General features: G+C 38.8%; 1 protein-coding gene across 1 annotated transcript in view; it reads left to right on the top strand.

Annotated features, from left to right (window-relative positions):
- The window catches only part of nAChRalpha7 (nicotinic Acetylcholine Receptor alpha7), a 1,067,155-nt gene that overhangs the window by 578,312 nt on the left and 467,809 nt on the right, over positions 1 to 21,034 (top strand). Inside the window, exons 7-8 of the mRNA XM_070283181.1 lie at positions 14,933 to 15,127; positions 19,060 to 19,146. Of these exons, the coding sequence (XP_070139282.1) occupies positions 14,933 to 15,127; positions 19,060 to 19,146 (282 nt within the window). The remainder of the gene's footprint in view (positions 1 to 14,932; positions 15,128 to 19,059; positions 19,147 to 21,034) is intronic.

Here is a 21,034-nt window from a genome sequence, read left to right as displayed (position 1 = left end):
TCCCGCTGGTGACATACTGACGCCAAAGATGCTGATCGAACTTCCAAAATGCGCTATAGAGGTCTTCTGCATACTATCTAATGGGATAATTTATACTATTATAGCTATTTCCCAAAAAAAAAAATGGAAGAAATCCATTACTATGATGATACTGATGCCTGGAAAATACAATTCAATTTGGACATCGTACAGACCAAATATCCTTTTATCCTGCTTATCTAAATTTTTTCAAAAATGCTTGTTAGCTGGCATAATACCATATAAGAAAGCTTGAAATTCTTTCCCGGCACACCAATATGGCTTCCGAAGAAACCATGCAACCATCGAGCAAGTAAACAGATTACCACGAGATTAAGTTTTCGACCAACAAATTAAGTTTTCGACGAAGTTTGGCTTAATGGATACATGTAAAAAATTAAAGCGCATTTGCGCTTTACCTTTACAATAGGGTATTCTCAGTAAGATGTAACGTAGCTTCTTCGGGTGACTACAGCATCGAAGCTGGAGTTCCACAAGGAAGTGCACTCGGCCCTTACATAGTCAAAAGAGAATGTTGTATTCTGGGGATATTCCAATGAACGAACAACTTACAACGTCAACATTCGTCGACGATACCGATAAAAAGTGCTGCGAATCCGACCGAATTAAACAAGGTTCCATAAGGACCATAAGGCAACTTTGATAAGTGATAAATTACTTTGATAAATTTCTTAGTCAAATTAAAAAATAAAAGCTTTTTCAGATTGTTCGATGCTAAATACTAACTTTTCAATTTATAATACGTATTTTCCTCCACGAAATTCTCGAAATTCATCAACGGCGCAATTTCCTACGTGGTCCCTAAGTCCGGGCACCCATATGAGGTGGAGTTTGATGACGGGCACCCATATCCTGGAGTTTGATGAGAAACCGGCAAGGGCTTTGAGTGCCGCTTGACTGTCTGAGAAGATACAAATTGTTTCTTGATTGCCAGTAAGTGCTAGAGATTTAAGTGCTTCCACGATAGCTATTACTCCTGCTTGGAACACACTACAGTGGTCGGGGAGTCTGAAGGACTCATTTAGACACAGCCGCTTGCAGTGAAAACCGCCCCCGACCTGGTCATTCAACTTTGAACCGTCTGTGTAAATATGAAGGGAACCGGCTGTTCCCGGGACTTGTGTGGCCCATTTCTCTCTTGATGGAATTGAGACCTTATATTTTAAGGTGGGATGATCGACAGGTATGCAGTAGTCTGTAGCCCCGTAGGCGTGATGAGGTGAAGGTCCAACTTGGTATGTCTATAGCCTAATTGCCGATAGCGTGGCTATCTTGAGTCCCACTATCTCTACAGGTAATAGGTCGAGTATGAACTCTACGGCGTCTGTTGGTGCGGAACGTAGGCTACCTTTAGTGTAGATTTCCACCATTCTTTGCTTTTTCCTAAACCTCTCTCTACATATGGCGTTTGTCAGGGCATGCCATGCGGCACGATGCCTATTTTTAAAACTGCTGAGAACGCTTTCCTAACCCATGACCTCAGATTGGATGCGGCTTTCATAAATTGTGCCGGAAAAATGCTATCTGGGCCTCGGTATATGAAGGGCTTGAAGCTTCTACTCACTTCTCTCTCTTCCTATTAAGCGAACGGTCGTGTTTTTTTTGTTATATCAATCAGTTATGTGGGAGCCGGCAATGAGCGGCGATGTCATGCAGGAGAGCGGCGAGAATGGCAAGGAGAGCGCGAGCGGAGTGACAGAGCAGGGGGAGAGTTAGTTGTAATTGACCGAGCGTGCGGAGTAGACGCGACATGATTATTACTTAAATAAATCAATTGTTCTATAATCTGAATTGGAAATAACCTGTCCTTATTGAGGGGGAACTTACGGGTTACTACATTGGCGACGAGGTAAAACTGTTTTTCAAAAATATATACAAGAAATAGCAATAATTAATCTCATTTAAACGTACATGCATGTATGTATGTATGTAAAACGAAAAACTGCGTATGGCAGTGCCATCCCAAAAAAAAAGGGGAACGGAAAGAAGAACCATAATGTATAACATAAATGAGATTAGTAATTGTTATACTTGTAAAGTTCAGCGCAAAACCAAATTACGAAACATAAGTAAAAAGAATAAAAAAAAAAAACAATAAAGAGAGGCTGAGTTTTAAACAAGCCAGATAACTTAAGAGAAATTTACTCTGGAAAAAAGGGCTGAGTGAAAGATTTACATTTTTGCAAGCCGCATGTGTATGCATGTGTAACTATGTATGTACGCAGGTGAAAACGTGCATAGGAAAGGCTGTGCGGAAGAGTTTTGTTTTCCGTAAGCTGTATAATAAATCGACTGCGTCTAAATACAAGTCGAAAGAGGCTGCGTGTAAACAAGCCCAAAAGAACAATTTTTAGTAAAGGCTGTGCGAAAGAGTTTGGTCTTGCGTAAGCTAGATAACTATAAAAAAAAAGAGAGGCTGCGTAAAAACAAGCCCAGAATTTCAAGTCTAAAATGAAATTTTGTTTCGTTGTCTAAAATCTAGCAAACACAAACGCACGACCTCAGGATGGCGGAAAATTATTTAAAACCATTCCTATGTGAAGCGATTGAGAAATCGGTCCTTCGAAATGAATGGGAGAAATGGTTTAGAGCGTTCACTATCTCGATGGAGGCTGAACAGATCGTGTCACCCAAAATGAAGAGAACTAAACTCCTTCACGTAGGTGGGGTACAATTGCAAGCTGTCGCGTTCTCGTTACCGGGTGCACTGGTAGAAGATGACAAGGACGGGGAGATCGACATCTTCACTGTTTTGGTCGAGAAATTAAATGCCTACTTTTCGCCGAAACAAAATTCAACGTTTGAAAGGCATCTATTTCGAAGTATATCACCACATGAGTCAGAGAATTTCTCAAAGTTTATTTTACGACTAAGACAACAAATGTATAAATGTTTTTTCGGCCAATCTAAAGTGGAGATTGAGGAAATCTGCTTAAAAGACAAAATAATTGATTCGTGGGCGCCGCTTGAGCTAAAGAAGAAACTCTTGGGTAAGGAATACTCCTTGGACGAAGTTATTGAAGCGTGCCAGGTCGAGGAACAAATAAGCAAACAATCTGAAGCCATGCTGACGAAACCTATCACTAGCGATTCAATCAATAAAATTACTGCTCGGAAAATAAAGCCAAATCTGGAGTGTTCGAGATGTGGTCGAATGGGGCATGCAAATAGCGATTTCTCCTGTCCGGCCCGAGCAGCTAAATGTAACAAATGTTCCAAGATAGGTCATTTTGCACGACAATGCAGAACAACACAATATGCTCAGCCGAAACACGAAAATAGGAAGCGCCGCCGAAATGATATTCGTTGTGTGGAAGATGAGAGCGCTGATCCCAAACGGAAGAAGGAATGTGCGAATTGTTTTAAGATCTACAGCGACGAAGAAGAAGAACTCATAAACTGCCAAATAGGGGGTCACAACATTGCTCTCATTATTGACTCTGGATCGAAATTTAACCTTATTAGTCAATCAGATTGGGCAAGGATTAACAAGGAACCTACAGCAATCTTCAACATTAGATCACATTCTCAGAAAAAATTTCGAGGATATGCTTCTGAACAATTACTTGAAGTAATTTACGTCTTTGAAGCGCCGATATCAGCTGTGCCGGATGTCGAGGTGATTGCAACATTTTTCGTAATTAAAAATGGACGGCAGTCGCTACTGGGCCGAGAGACCGCCATTAAGCTGAACGTTCTTCGGCTAGGTCTAGATGTCAATCGAGTGGAAATGACCACGCCATTCCCTAAATGGAAAGGGGTTAAAATAAAGCTATGGATTGACCCCAAAGTCATTCCAATTCAGCAGCCAGTTCGAAGAATCCCGGTGGCACTCGAGGAAAAAGTTGCCGCTAAGCTGGAAGAGAGTTTAAGTCGGGACATCATCGAATCAGTTACAGGTCCGAGCTCGTGGATATCCCCCATTGTCCTGGCTTTTAAGGAAAACGGCGATATTCGGCTGTGCATTGACATGCGTCGTGCGAATAAGGCCATTCGACGAGAAAATTATCCACTACCGACCTTTGAGTCTTTTATGCCCAAGCTAAAGGACGCAAAATACTTTTCGCGCTTAGACCTAAAAGACGCTTATCACCAGCTGGAACTGGACGAAGCCAGCAGAGAAATTACGACGTTCATAACACCAAAAGGACTCTTTCGGTACAAGCGGCTGATGTTCGGAATTAACTCTGCTCCAGAAATTTTCCAACGTCACCTCGAGCAGCTATTAGCACCCTTTACTAATGTCATGAATTATATTGACGATGTAATAATCTTTGGAGCTAGCGAAGAAGAACATGACAAGACTGTAAGAGAGGTTTGTAACACATTTAAAGAAAGCGGCGTTTTACTAAACGATCAGAAGTGCATCTGGAAAACAAACAAACTCAAGTTCCTTGGTCATATTATTTCTGACGAGGGAATCGAAGTGGACCCGGATAAAATTAATGTGATTAGAATGTTTCGAGAACCACTTAACAAGGAAGAGACTCGGAGTTTCCTAGGTTTGGTGACATACGTGGGAAAATTTATCCCAGACCTGGCAGATTACACGGATCCGCTGAGAAAATTACTGAGGAAGGACTCGAAATTCAGCTGGGGCGAAACAGAAAGAGATGCTTTTCGGAACTTAAAGGATCGACTGGAAAAAGTACCAAACCTTGCATACTTCAACCCGCTAAATCGAACTCGCCTAATAGCAGATGCCAGTCCTGTAGCACTGGGAGCGGTGCTGTTGCAGTTCTCTGTAAATGCGGACCCCTTAATTATTTCATTCGCTAGTAAAGCTTTGTCGGACGTTGAGAGACGTTATTCTCAAACGGAGAAAGAAAGTCTAGCTCTAGTCTGGGCTGTTGAGAAATTTTACTTTTACTTAGCAGGACTTCATTTCGAGCTAGTGACAGATCACAAACCGTTGGAGGCCATTTTTAAACCGACATCGAGGCCTCCTGCGCGCATAGAAAGATGGTTGCTACGGCTACAGTCCTTTGATTTTAAAGTAGTCTACAAAGCGGGAAAAGAGAACATCTCCGACGCTCTATCCCGACTTTGTCCGTTATCAGCATCCGACTCTGGTGAAAAAGAAATGGATTGTAGCATATTACAAGTGATCGAGAACAGCATTCCCCAATCAATGACTATCTCGGAAATTGCAAAGCATTCGGTAAAGGACGAAGAAATTATCGATGCAAAGGCCTGTCTGGAGTGCGACTCATGGAAACCAGGATCCCTAAAACTGCTGTACCCATTTCGATTTGAGTTATCAGCAATAGGACCCCTTCTTTTGCGAGGTAACCGAATTGTTATTCCTCAATCACTTCGGAACCAAGTGCTTGAGCTGGCTCACGAAGGACACCCGGGAGAGTCAGCTATGAAAAGGCGTCTGCGATCCAAGGTATGGTGGCCTCTAATTGATCGTGATGCAGAGAACTATGTCAAACGCTGCAGAGATTGTCTTCTGGTATCCCAATGCCCTAGGCCAGCACCAATGGATAGGAACCCATTTCCAACAGGTCCATGGATTTGGGTAGCATCAGACATATTGGGGCCCCTACCAAACAACGAGTTTGTTATAGTGTTTATTGACTACTATTCCCGCTATATGGAGTTCAAATTTTTACGTTCAATTTCCACAAAAAGCTTAATTGAAGTAATGAAGGAAATATTCTGTAGATTAGGCTACCCAAAATACTTAAAAACTGACAATGGACGGCAGTATATAAGTCAAGAATTCGAGGAATACTGCAAAACTTGCGGTATAGAACAGGTGAAGACTCCACCCTATTGGCCCCAGGCTAATGGGGAAGTGGAAAACATGAATCGATCTTTGGTCAAACGGTTAAAGATAGCACACTCTAATTCAAAGAATTACAGGGAAGAAATCCAGAAATTTGTACTCATGCACAACGTTACTCCACATGGCACAACAGGAGTAGCCCCCACCCAACTGATGTTTAATAGGGTTATCCGCGACAAGGTTCCATGTATAGGTGATATTGATGAAGAGGTTTCAGACTCGGCCGAAAGGGACAGGGATTGTATGTTAAAAGTAAAAGGAAAGGAAGAGGCGGATAAGAAGAGGGGAGCACGGGAAGCCGTGATAAACGTAGGGGATAAAGTACTCTTGAAAAATGTAGTGTTTCCTAGTAAGTTGACTCCGAATTTTAAGGATACGGAATTCGAGGTTGTTGAAAAAGACAGAAACATAGTTAAAATTAGGGCAGGGGGTAGGACTCTCACGAGGAATGTATCGCACCTCAAGAAAATACCAATCAACGCAAGTCACCTGGATACCTCTGGACCCTCATCGTTAAGCAGCTCTCAACCGAAGATGACATCTACTCAGGATCACCAAGACGTCGAAGCAGGAATAGGTCATCGGCTTAGACAGTCCCCAGAAGATTTGGCTCCTTTGGCTGCCCCATCCTTGAAGCTAAAACTTGTCAATAAAGGAGGGATGTGGGAGCCGGCAATGAGCGGCGATGTCATGCAGGAGAGCGGCGAGAATGGCAAGGAGAGCGCGAGCGGAGTGACAGAGCAGGGGGAGAGTTAGTTGTAATTGACCGAGCGTGCGGAGTAGACGCGACACGATTATTACTTAAATAAATCAATTGTTCTATAATCTGAATTGGAAATAACCTGTCCTTATTGAGGGGGAACTTACGAGTTACTACAAGTTATATGGCAGCTATAGGATATAGTCGGCCGATCCGGGCCGTTCCGACTTATATATTGCGTGCAAAGAAAAGAATGGTGTGTGCAAAGTTTCAAGACGATAGCTTTAAAACTGAGAGACAAGTTTGAGTAGAAATAAACAGACGGACAGACAGACGGACAGACGGACATGCTCATATCAACTCTTGCTTCGGAAGAGGTGAAATCACAAGAGTTTGGTGACATTGAGTTTATTTGCATTAAAATCATTTTGTCCGTGAAATCTTTATACATTACATGGTCGTATGTACTGCCTTCGTTTGAACCGCCCACACATTGGCAGCATTTTCAACGTCGATAACTCACCATCTTTATCTCTTATCACTCACCATGACTTCACCGCGGGCATGTTTGACATGTCCCTAGGTCAGATTAACCATGTTAGAAATTTGTTAGGTCGGCTTTTAGCCTTATGTTTTGTATCTGATCCTGATGATACCGCTCTCTCCAGAGCTTTTCCCTTCTCAACCCCAGAGGATCCATATCACCCCACGCTGGAGGTAACAATCGAAACCATTCCTGGTATCGATCAGATGTCTTTATGCGTGGCAAATAAGATTCGCTGCTTTCGTAAAGCTGATTTTCAGAAACTTAATAGCCTTATCGATACATATGACTGTTCCGATATTCTGGCATGCACTGATCTTAACGTGATCTTAGAAAAATTGTATTGTACTTTAAATAAATTTAAATAACTTTAAATAAATAAACTCATGCGTGCCATGGAAATATCCGTCCGCATCAACAAATCCTCCTTGGTTTACAAAGTGCCTGACTAACCTAAAAAATACTAAAAATAAGCTTTTACTTGAATACAAAAAAACCTACAGTAGTATTGATTTTTCAAGATATCTACTAGCTCGGTCAAATTTTAACGTGCATAACGCTGAATGTTACAGGAATTATATCGCCGCTGCCGGATACAATTAACTCAGGATCTAAAGCAGTTTTATAATTTTGTAAACACTTTATCTTTATAAAGTGTATCTTTTTCTTTTTCACCACTGCTTTCGTTTGAAAATTCATCTGCAACCTCTGATCAGGCCATTGCCGATCTATTCGCAGAATTTTTTCAAACAACTTATTCTCTGCCTAAATTGACAGATCAGCCTTACGCATATAACATTCAAGCAGCAAATCTTATTTTCTGTCCGTTTTTCTATGAGAACAACTTATTATCTGATCTTCTAAGGGTCAAACCCATTTATTCGCCAGGCCCCGATGGAGTACCAGGCTGTGTGCTAAAGTACTGTGCCAGGGCTCTGTGCAAACCTCTTCTAAGACTTTTCAACTTATCTTTGGAAACCTCGATTTTTCCCCTTAAGTGGAAGGAATCATTCATAATTCCCCTACATAAAAAGGGAAAAAGTCCGATGCTGCCAACTACAGAGGAATCTCTAAGTTCTCGGCAATTCCAAAGTTATTTGAAAAATTAATTACCCCTCATTTGCAACACCTTTGCTCCTGGATTACTTCTCCCTAACAGCATGGCTTTATTAAGCGTCGTTCCACCACCACAAATTTACTGGAGTTGACATCCGTTCTCATAGATGGCTTTTGTAAGGGACATCAAACCTATGTAATTTACACAGACTTCAGCAAAGCATTTGATTCAGTTAATCACTCACTATTGTTGAGTAAACTGAATATGCTGGGTTTTCCTATAGACCTCTTAACGTGGATCTACAGCTATCTAGATGGAAGGACACAAAGAAACTTATTTAAAAACATACAGTTCCGTATGGTCCGTGCTACATCTGGCGTCCCTCAAGATAGTCATCTTGGCCCGTTATTATTTACGCTTTTTATACCCTTGCAGAGGGTATTGTAATTTTGTCCAAAAGTGTGCAACGCAGTGAAGGAGTCATCTCCGACCCTATAAAGTATATATATTCTTGATCAGGATCACCTCCTGAGTTGATATGAGCATGTCCGTCTGTCCGTCTGTCTGTCTGTCTGTTTCTACGCGAACTAGTCTCTCAGTTTTAAAGCTATCGTCTTGAAACTTTGCACACACCATTCTTTCCTTTGCACGCAGTATATAAGTCGGAACGACCGGGATCGGCCGACTATATCCTATAGCTGCCATATAACTGATTGATCGGAAATGATATAACTTTGGTGTTTTTAGAGTTAGAGAGTTCAAATTTGACATGAGTGCTATTTTTGGCAAAAAAATACGACATGCCAAATTTCATTAGGATCGGCCGACTATATCCTATAGCTGCCATATAACTGATCGATCGGAAATGACCCAACTTTCGTTTTTTTAAAGATAGAAAGCTGAAATTTAATACAGATTCTATTTTTGGTCAGTTGATCTAACGTACCAAATTTCATTAGGATCGGCCGACTATATCCTATAGCTGCCATATAACTGAACGATCGGAAATGACCCAACTTTCGTGTTTTTGAAGATAGAAAGCTGGAACTTGGTACAGATTAAATTTTGATCCATCCTACCAAATTTCATAAGGATCGGCCAACTATATCCGATGTTTGCGATATATATCCGGTTTTAGCTGCAAGGGTATATAAACATCGGCTCCGCCCGAAGTTAGCTTTCCTTTCTTGTTTATAAACAATTTGCCCTCTGCTTTAACGAACTCTCTAGTTCTAATGTATGCAGATGATGTAAAGCTTTGTCTTCAGTACAAATCCATCTCTGCCCAATGCAGTCTTTAGTCTGACCTTGATAACTTTCAAAAATGGTGTTTGGCTAATGATCTAATACTTAATGGATCAAAATGCAAGCATATGTCTTTTTATCGTTCTTGCCCTCTGCAAGCTACGTATTCTATCAATGGGCTTACCTTAGAGAAATTTAATGACCCATATATAACCAAAACATTATTTTTTTCTTTGGTCCGTCCGATACTGGAGTACGGTTCATGTGTCTGAAGTCCCCAATATGGAGTACATAAGGACCGCATAGAATCCGTACAAAAGAATTTTTTAATATTCGCACTTAGAGGTCTATACTGGTCAAATCTTCAGCTTCCATCCTACAGTAGAAGACTTTAACTTATAAACTTACCTAGCTTAACAAATCGTAGGACAATGCTCGGTGTAGTCGTTCTGCATAACCTTATTAACGGGGATGTAGATAGCCAGCATTTACTAACAAGCTTAAAATTTAACATTCCTAATAGAAGGACTCGAAACCTTAGTCCTCTGTTCCTTAGGCATTGTAGTACATATGCACTGCATGACCCTTTTAGGGTATTATGTTCGAACTACAATCGCCTTTACTCTAAATATAGAATTTTACATTTTCTCACTAACTCCTCCTAGCTTAAAAAATTACAAATAGCTTACAGAAATGTTAGCTGATGCTCTTATTGATGCACAAGCCATTTCCCAATTCTGAAAGACCGTAAAAAAAAAAAAAAAAAAAAAAAAATCTGTATATCGCCCAGCTGAGATACCTATTACTCAATTCTTGAGGCTACCTTGGGAAATGTGCATTTGTGGGAGCCTCTAGGGTTTTTTTTACTGAACGTAGTCCAGCTGCCAACCGAGGTTTTAATGTATTCAACGTTTGGTGCAGTTTTTGCGAGGACCCTTTGGAGTCAGGAGGCCTCTGATGTTTGTTGGCATTCCTTTTTGCCGTACGCATTTCTTTGTTGTATTGCCTAAGGTTCGCTTTGTACGTCTCCCAGGCTGTCTCCGAGTTTGCCTTACTGGCGAAATTAAAGGCTTTACGGGCCTTGGTCTTAAAGGGCGCAAGTGTTTGCGACCACCATGGTGGTTTCTTTGAATTACCATTCCCCGATCTGCTTTTGGGGCAAGCATTATTGAATTCCCTGGCGCATGCCGCCATTAGCGTGTTGACCATGGCATCCAGGTCTTCCCTGCTGTCAACGTACTTTATTGGACGTTTTCTCAAGGATCTTTCTAATTTTTTCTTGTTCAACTCCCAGTTTGCTTTTCTATGATTACGTACCTTTAGTCGATTGAAGTTCTCGAAATTCTCATCCTATGTATCGATGGTCTGAGAAAGAGTGTTTCTCTAGGACTCTCCATCTAGGACAATCTTGTCTGCTAGGGAGTCAAAGTAGAGAGTAATGTCAAGTACTTCCCATCAGTTCTTGACTATGAAGGTGGGTTCTGTACCCCTATCACCTACCAGAAGATTTGAGCCTAGGATAAAATCGAAAATTGACTCTTCCCTCTCGTTTGTGTCTGTGCTTCCCCACTGATGATTGGATCAGGTTTAGCTGCTGTTTCCCGCTGTCTTCCACCAGTTGCTTGAGTAGCGGGTGCTGGGGGAGGGCATACTCGTCGTGGCCCATATACGACAAGCATAAGAGGTCCTTTTGGGCTCTCTATTGCTGCGGCTAATTAGTAATTAGGTAGCAAAAAGAAGGTTAAGGTTCTTCTTTGCGAGGATGCAGGCTCGCCGCTTATCCATTGTATCGGCTTATTAGAGCCTATACAACGCGCCCCCAATCCAAGAATCCTGTCACTAGTCGGCAAAAGTCTTTGTGGATGAGCCCATCTCTGTATCCCTTGTTCAGGGCTTCAATAAGGGTTCTTCCTTTCGTCACTTCAGCAAACGAGCGGATGGACGGCTGCGGCTGGGCCTTCCTCTTCTTTGCTTGGAGGGCTCCTCCTTCCGTTGATCGCTGCCTCTTTGCTCTCTGCGCGATCTCTTTGGTAGGATCACACGTGTTTCTTCAGCTCCAGCCTCACACCAACCTTTGCCGGTTGGAAGTTGGGCAAGATCTTTCTTGCCCACATTATAATCTCGGCCTGGTGCGGGTTGGCTTCTGCCGATGGGTCCGCCCTCATAAGGATGAAGGCTCTTCTCCTGTTTTTATAGGAACCTTTCCGCTGCGTTGAGTGAGACGCTACCGGACCAGGGTTCACCTGCGGGGCCCTGCCGTTCGGTGGTCCCACGGCTACCCCCGCTTAAGAAGAAGATGCCTTGGCATCCTCCTTCGCACCGGCGCATCACGCCTCCGGATGTTGCCTCCGAGTGTCACGGGTCGTTGACCCCATTTCCGGACTTTTTTTTAGAGAGTTCCGTTCTCCACTTTGGTTTTTATTTAGATTGTAGAATTCATATTTTGGACCCATGCATGGGTCATGGCCATGGTAGAAGCCCTCAATTTTTAGAAGTTTCATATTCAAATTCCCAATTCACAGTGAAAAAATCGTACTACCAAATGATTCCTGTATACGTGGTCAAAGGAGATATTCAGTAAAATGTCCAGAAAATTACATCTATTGGACGCAATCATGAATTAAGTCAGGTTTTTGAGCGAAAAGAAATAAAATTCGCTCAGAAAATAATAATTATTTTTACCTTTTACTATAACTCTGAAAATAATTATTATTTTGTGTCTTTTATACCCTTGCAGAGTGTATTATAATTTTGGATAAAAATTGTGCAATGCAGTAAAGGAGACATCTCCGACCCTATAAAGTATATATATTCTTTATCAGGATCACCTCCTGAGTTGATATGAGCATGTCCGTCTGTCTGTCCGTCTGTTTGTTTCTACGCAAACTCGTCTCTCAGTTTTAAAGCTATCGACTTGAAACTTTGCCCATACCCTTCTTTCTTTTGCACGCAGTATAAAAGTCGGAACGACCGGGATCGGCCAACTATATCCTATAGCTGCCATATAACTGATTTATTTTGGATATTCTACAATTTTGGTGTTTTTAAAGATAGAGAGTCAAATTTTAGGTGAGAGCTATTTTTGGGAAAATAATACGACATGCCAAATTTCATAAGGTTCGGCCGATTATATCCTATAGCTGCCATATAACTGAACGTTCGGAAATGACTCAACTTTCGTGTTTTTAAAGATAGAAAGCTGGAACTTAGTACAGATTATTATCCAGGTCACCTAATCCGACCTACCAAATTTCATAACGATCGGTCGATTTTATCTTATAGCTGCCATATAACTGAACGATTGGAAACGGTATGTGGTAGAAATACCAACTTTGGTATTTTTGAAAATAGAAGCTTGGGACTTTTTTTTTTAGATATTTTATTGTAATTTATTTGTTATATTATGATATTCTCGATATATATTCTCGGTGTTTGCGATATATAGCCGGTTTTAACTGCAAGGGTATATAAACTTCGGCTCCGCCTCAAGTTAGCTTTCCTTTCTTGTTATACCCTTGCAGAGGGTATTATAATTTTGGTCAAAAGTGTGCAACGCAGTGAAGGAGACATCTCCGACCCTATAAAGTATATATATTCTTGATCAGGATCACCTCCTGAGTTGATATGAGCATGTCCGTCTGTCCGTCTGTCCGTCTGTCCGTCTGTCCGTCTGTCCGTCTGTCTGTCCGTCTGTCTGTTTCTACGCAAACTAGTCTCTTAGTTTTAAAGCTATCGTCTTGAAACTTTGCACACACCCTTCTTTCCTTTGCACGCAGTATATAAGTCGGAACGGCCCGGATCGGCCGACTATATCCTATAGCTGCCATATAACTGATTGATCGGAAATGGTATAACTTTGGTGTTTTTAGAGTTAGAGAGTTCAAATTTGACATGAGAGCTATTTTTGGCAAAATAATACGACATGCCAAATTTCGTAAGGATCGGCCGACTATATCCTATAGCTTCCATATAACTGAACGATCGGAAATGACCCAACTTTCGTGTTTTTGAAGATAGAAAGCTGGAACTTGGTACAGATTATATATTTGGTCAGTTGATCCGACCTACCAAATTTCATTAGGATCGGCCGACTATATCCTATAGCTGCCATATAACTGATTGATCGGAAATGGTATAACTTTGGTATTTTTAGAGTTAGAGAGTTTAAATTTTAGGTGAGAGCTATTTTTGGCAAAATAATACGACATGCCAAATTTCATAAGGATCGGCCGACTATATCCTATAGCTGTCATATAACTGAACGATCGGAAATGACCCAACTTTCGTGTTTTTGAAGATAGAAAGCTGGAATTTAGTACAGACTCTATTTTTGGTCAGTTGATCCAACCTACCAAATTTCATTAGGATCGGCCGACTATATCCTATAGCTGCCATATAACTGAACGATCGGAAATGGTATTTGGTAGAAATATCAACTTTCGTATTTTTGAAGATAGAAGCTTGGGACTTTTTTTAGATTTTGTATTGTAATAAATTGGAGTATATATTCCTATTCCCATAAGGATCGGCCAACTATATCCGATGTTTGCGATATATATCCGGTTTTAACTGCAAGGGTATATAAACTTCGGCTCCGCCCGAAGTTAGCTTTGCTTTCTTGTTTTATTTATAAAAATAAATAAAAGAATTTAAAAAAAAAAATTAAAAAATTTCTATTTATAAAATAGGGGCGTATATATTGTGCGCATTTATAAATTGAGAAAATAGTTTCCTAAACGTTACATAATTGTAAAAAAGCTTGCTGTACGAATTACTAACGGTCGAAGCTTTTTTTTTACACTCCTTGTTGTCTCTTTTTGTTTTGATTTTCATGAATTTTACTTTTTTTAAACGTAAGCTTGCTAAAGTTCTTTATATTTAGTTTTAAGACTTAATAATTTATTTGTATATATTAACTCATAAAAAAAAAATTAAAAATATAAACCAGTTTAATAACAAAAAATATATATAACTTTTAACGTTGTCGTTGTTTAAATAATTTAAAGGAAACAAGAGCGGAAAACAAATTTTGGGCTAAGCCGGAGTTATTATACCCTTGCTGTTAAGATCGGATATATATCGAAATATATCGATTTAGTTTGACGATCTTTGTGAAATTAAGTAAAGCAGATCACTTGAAAAGTCCAAAATCTCCAACTCCATGCATATATTAACTCAGGAGGTGATTCTGATTAAAAATATATATAATATATATACTTTCTAGGGTCGGAGATGTTTCAGTCACTTCGTTGCACACTCTTGACCAAAATTATAATACCCTCTGCAATGGTATAAAAACTATAAAAAACATACAGATTTACAATTTTGATTCACATTTATTTTTTCAAAATTCCAATTTTGGTGGGTACTTAAAAATAAAATTTTTTTAACCTTATTTATGTGAATTAATTTTTGTATAAAAAAAATAAAGCTACGACCTTAATATGCAAAATATACCAATAACCAATAACTTTTTTTTCTTCTTCATCCCCAATAAAATTTCATTAAAATCAAACTGTACTATTGTATAAATGATCCTAATGAAACATACAGGTGTTCCTGGTAAACGAAATGAAATCTACTATAATTGCTGCCCAGAACCTTATATTGACATAACATTCGCCATATTAATACGACGGAAAACGTTGTACTATTTTTTCAATTTGATTGTTCCGTGCGTGTTGATCGCGTCTATGGCACTTCTAGGGTTCACACTGCCTCCAGACTCTGGTGAAAAATTATCACTGGGTAAGTTTTGTTTGAGTCTTTAGCTAACTTTTCTTAGAGTTTTCCTATGAGAGTCTTTACTGTTTATGATTTTGTATTATTATCTCTCCAACGTTATCAAAAATTTTAAGTTTTAATTCTAGAAATAATTTTTAATCAAATAACGAAATTTCCAATTGTGGTCCTAACGTCCAGGCGAGGTGTTACTTATGAACTTAATTCGTAAATGTAATTTCTGAAAAGTCGTTTTTTATCATACTGTTGTATAATAGGCGGTTACTTCTACGACCGATACTCCTTTACAATAAGAGCTTGCATTGTAAATTTAATATGTGCAGAAAAGATATGTATTTTGAGTTTATTTTTCACAAGGAAAATTAAGCTTAAGAAAATTTTAAACGCATAAGACGCATACCAAGTTTATTATAACGAACTTTTTTGTTTTTTTCCCAATGATGGTACCATTTCTAATGGTAAAAATGCACATTATAAGAATATATATGTTCTTAAGGTTCAGCGCAGGAAATACGATAGTAGGTTTATTGAAAAAAACAGTGACAAACAATAACAAAAATCATCATTTGATAACTAATTGTAAGTATTAAAAATTGAAAAGAGCAACAGAAAACAAAAGCCAGCTTTGGTCGGGATAAAAAAATACTCTTGCAGTTCTTTTTCAGTTTATGAACAGTGGTGAGCAAATGATGATACATGCCACTTCATGTCTCTTGTACCTTCTGAATTGTAATGAAAATTCAATTGTAATTTTAATTTAAAAAAAAAAGACGAATTGTATATCGTAACAATTTATTAATTGCGTTAATTTTTCCTTATTTATCATTCCAATCATTAAATTCTATTATGCCAAAGTATAGGCATAGTAGAGTACAAAAATATTCGAATAATAATTTGTTTATATCTATATATATACAATTTTCGTGTCACAGTTTTTGTTGCCATACTCCTCTGAAACACTTTACCGATTCTCATGAAATTTTGTGAGCGTATTAAGTAGGTCTGAGAATCCGCCAAAATATATTTTTCGTCCTCTTAAATCCTGTTCGGCATACCAAAAATCGCATATAAAGTGAGTTACTACCTGATCACACTGACAAAAACACGCTACCATAGCGTTTAACTCAATTCAAACTGGGGCAAAACGCAAAGGGGGTAATTAAAGCATTTTTTAATGCTTTAGGGGTAATCATTTTGTGCATGCGAAATAGAAGATACGAAAGAACCGAAGAACAAATCCAGCAACAAAATACGTGTTAGAATATCGCCATTGCATCAAGAAGAGCCAAAAGATACACGAGCTAAACGCAAAGAAGTCAGAAGATTAGAACAACGACAATTACGCTGTTTCATAGTCAATAGACGCAGAACAAATGACCAACAACGAAAACAGGTACATCAAGCATTTATACACTGCGTTTCACTTGAATAGCACACAACATTTTTTATAACTACTTGTTCATCTCTTAGCAATCGCTTAATCTAATGCAATGATTGTTGCTGTTTTTTTTTCGTCTCCTTATCTACTCTTTTCCAACAAAAATTGGAAGTCTGGAAATGTACCGTTTAAATTTGCCGTAATTTTCTTTTCAACTTGCTTCAATAGCTGGCACCTTTTTTGTTTCACTTGAATAGCACATTTTAGATTTAGTGTCATTTAAGCAGCCAAGAAGATTGATTCATAAAAGTTTTTTGATTAATCTGTGAATTTCAAACATAGTTTAATCATTTTGTCCAATTATGGGTCGTGGAACGTCACTAAGTCATAAGGAACAGATCCAAATACAAAGCTATATTGATTGTGACCTTTCTGTGGCTAATATAGCGAAAAAAATTGGAAGAAGCAGAAAAGTCGTACACAATTTTATAAAGAACAAGCAAAACTATGGAAAAAATATGAAAGGTCGCCAAAGTAGTGTCCTTAGCGACACAGATAAGCGTGCAATTCTGCGGGAAGCCTCAAATTCTCATGACTCTGTAGGCAAGATAAGGGCAAAAGCAGGTGTGCAAAACTACTGTGTACTGTAACTCGCGAGCAAAACTACTGTTTGGCAAGTTATTTCCAAAGCTAAACGCTTGAAACTTAAAAAAAAACCACCGCTTAACCCCAAAACGAAAGGAAGCACGGTTGACCTTTTGCCGCGTCAATATTTCATGGTGTAACGAGTGGAAGCGCGTAGTTTTTTCTGATGAAAAAAAGTTCAATTTGGAGGGGCCAGATGGCTATAATTATTATTTTCACGATCTGAGGAAAGAGACGCATCAATACTCGCCGGATCTGAATATAATTGAAAATGTTTGGGGATGGCTGGTCAGAAAGGTTTATGAGTCTGGAAAACAATTTACAACAAAAGAAGAACTAATTGACGCCATTCAGAGGGCCTGGGCTACAATATCCCTAGACTACATTAAAAGTCTATATGATTCGCTGCCCAACAGGATCTACGAAGTTATATTAAATAAGGGGGGCTCGACCCATTATTAAATTAACATATATATTTACATTAATACTTACTATTGAATAAAAACACATTTCCTAATACCTAAGTTCATTAAATACACTTTTAAAAAAAATTGTGCTATTCATGTGAAACAAAATTGTTGTGGAATTTTTGAAGTTTTTAAGTTTTTTTGTTAACCTTTATTAATTATTTATTTAATTTAAGTTTTGTCACTTTTTTTATAATTAAAATTGATTACTCTATGAATAGAAACAAAAACATCAACTAGTTTTCTTTTTGTTTAAAAGATTTCGAGATTTGAAATTCCCTATGTAAAGTGTGCTATTCAAGTGAAACGCAGTGTATCTGATCCTGCGTCTAACATTCCAGTATGAGCCTGATATTTAGTATTATGCTTACTCAAAAGTAGTAATTGGTGCTATGCACAAGAATTGTCCGCATTATCATGCTCTGAAATTCAAAAATGATCCAGCTGGAATGTGTTGCGCGTCAGGAAAAGTGCAACTACCAGAAATTTAAACACCACCTGAACCATTGAACGGCTTACTTATCGGCACGAATTGGTATAGCCGTTTCGAAAGAGTATGGTAACAAAAACTGTGACACGAAAATGTAATATATACATATAGTGATAAGTCTAAAGTAAATTTTGTACAGAAATTATAAAGTCATCTGGTAGCAAAACAACGTTTGCCGGGTCAGCTAGTTTTATATAAATTGTTTGTTTAGTCAAAGTTCATTTTTGCACGTCTGGGTTTTTGCATAGCTTTATATCAATTTTTGAAAATTAGCCCCAAGATACTGACTGTTATTTAAACTTTAAATGTGTCTAGGAATACTATTAACTGAATTCTGAAAAGAAATATAAAAAAAAATGATCAACCGAATATTTTCAATATTTTTCCTTTTCTTTTGTATCCTGGCCCAAAGTATATCAAAACTTTTCGAAACTTTATTACTTTGCCAACCGTTTCTTAAGATTGATTGATTGGAACTCTGAGTCCGATCGACACTGCGTTTGCTGAAATCTGGTTTTGACTTGCTTGTTTTTCACGATTTGGGCCATGCTTAGAAATTTTTCCTCTCCCAAAACAGTTGGGACCGGCCGACTATATACCATAGAACATCCTATAGCTACCATTTAACTTAACGATAAAAATCGACCCATATTCTCATATAAGCGATATATACCCAATACGCTATGTATCCCATTACATTCACTGTCCCTCAACTGCAAGGGTATATCAACTTTGGCTCCGCCCGAAGTTTGCTTTCCTTTCTTTTTTTTGGATAAAAGTAAAATACCCTCTGCGGAGGAAAATTCAAAGCTTTTTAATAAGTTCATTTTTGCATGAATCTTATTTTCTCTGATGGTACCAGAGTAACTTTATTTTCACTCTGGATTCAATCATGATGATATTTTGGTATCGAACTGACTCTTTTATCTTACAAATTACTATGCGGGACTTATTTCAGGAGTAACCATTTTACTGTCACTAACAGTCTTTCTAAACATGGTGGCCGAAACAATGCCAGCAACTTCGGACGCGGTTCCACTACTTGGTAAGTAATTAAAATTTTCTTTTACCCACTTAATACTTATTTTTTCAAACATATTATTTTTTGGGGCACACATGGAGACAATTAATAAGAACAGAAAAAACACCAATATTTTTAAATTATTTTAAGTTTATGCATATTTCTACAGTCGCAGAAGAAAAGTCAATTCAACCCTGTGTTATTATAAATCGAACCACGAATCGTTACAAAGGGAAGCTCAAAGATCATCCGCTTTTATCAGATCTGTACATTGATATCAGCTGCGCTATGTATACGATATACAAGGTCTGCAGGAGTAAACTCTTATTGCCTCAGCCATAGAATACATCTAAATGAAATAGAATGAATGAGTGCAAGAGACACAATGAATTGAGTGAGAGAGTAAGAGAGCATTCTAACTCATAGGCATTTGAAACCGAGTGAGTTGGGGTGGAAAGTAAGAAGAGTGCTTTTGGAATGAGGATATGCAGCCGAATGTCTCGAATGGTTTTTACACACTCTTTGCATTCATTTATTTTCTTCTGTCTTTTAATGCTTCTTTAATAATGGGGGAGTTGACCAAAAGGTGAATTATAAATTTGGTGCTTTTTCGCGAATGTATGGTTTTTAACCGTTATTATTATTTTCTTAGTGTTTTTTGTTTAGTTTTCTTGTGAGTCTTTTCAAATTAAATTATTTTACAAATTGTTTTAGCGGCAAAATTGTGTTGGAAAAATATCTGATATATAAAATTTTCGTGTCACAGTTTTTATACCCTTGCAGAGGGTATTATAATTTTGTCCAAAAGTGTGCAACGCAGTGAAGGAGACATCTCCGACCCTATAAAGTATGTATATTCTTGATCAGGATCACCTCCTGAGTTGATATGAGCATGTCCGTCTGTCCGTCTGTCTGTCCGTCTGTCTGTCCGTTTCTACGCGAACTAGTCTCTCAGTTTTAAAGCTATCGTCTTGAAACTTTACACACCTTTCCTTTGCACGCAGTATATAAGTCGGAACGGCCGACTATATCCTATAGCTGCCATATAACTGAACGATCGGAAATGACCCAACTTTTGTGTTTTTGAAGATAGAAGTTTGGGACATTTTTAGGTTTGGTTTATTGGTCATATTCTCATAAGAATCGGGCAACTATATCCGATGTTTGCGATATGTATCCGGTTTTAACTGCAAGGGTATATAAACTTCGGCTCCGCCCGAAGTTAGCTTTCCTTTCTTGTTGTTACTATACTCCTCCAAAACGGCTATTCCACGTTCGAGGTAGCTAGCCAAAAAGTCCAAAAGTACTGCTTCTTGAGCTCTGGAATGCGGCGGAACTTCCTCTCTAAAGAATTCAAACGGTTGATGGCCCATGGTCACCATTATTCCGATGGACGGGGCAGAATCCTTAAATGTGTATTGACTATGTATTTTCCCTCCTGGGAACGTGTGTGCGTAGACGTGAGGTAAGCCTCTGTTGGCTCACTAGCGTCTATAAATTCCTGATGAGGGTGAATCTAGTACGTTTCCATGAATGATCACACCAGGTTGCCCAGGTCCGCGTGATGCGTGGTGGCAATGGGTTTGTCATCGCAGGTATTGAAAGATTTTATAATTATCCAACCAAAAACTGTATTGATCTCACATGGATAGTTCGTAAAAAAATCTCTTTATTCTCCGGTTTATAAGTTCCAAAGCTGGTTAGATGCAATGAGAACGTCAATTAGACCGGGCGTTCTGAACGAAGGCTCACCCAACGGGAGGGCATAATTTCATGGCAGAGAAGAGTTCGTCAATGATGATAAAATAAACGAATTCAAGTCTATGGTTAAAGATTGAAGCTTAAACTGGACACGTCTATGTATAATTCCACCGCTGTTGGTGGCATAACTCTGGACAGAGATTTGAGCATA

This window comes from Drosophila bipectinata, chromosome XR, assembly GCF_030179905.1.
Source record: "Drosophila bipectinata strain 14024-0381.07 chromosome XR, DbipHiC1v2, whole genome shotgun sequence".
Lineage (NCBI taxonomy): Eukaryota > Metazoa > Arthropoda > Insecta > Diptera > Drosophilidae > Drosophila > Drosophila bipectinata.
The sequence above is the reverse complement of the archived record's forward strand: the minus strand, read 5'-3'. Positions and strand labels throughout refer to the sequence as shown.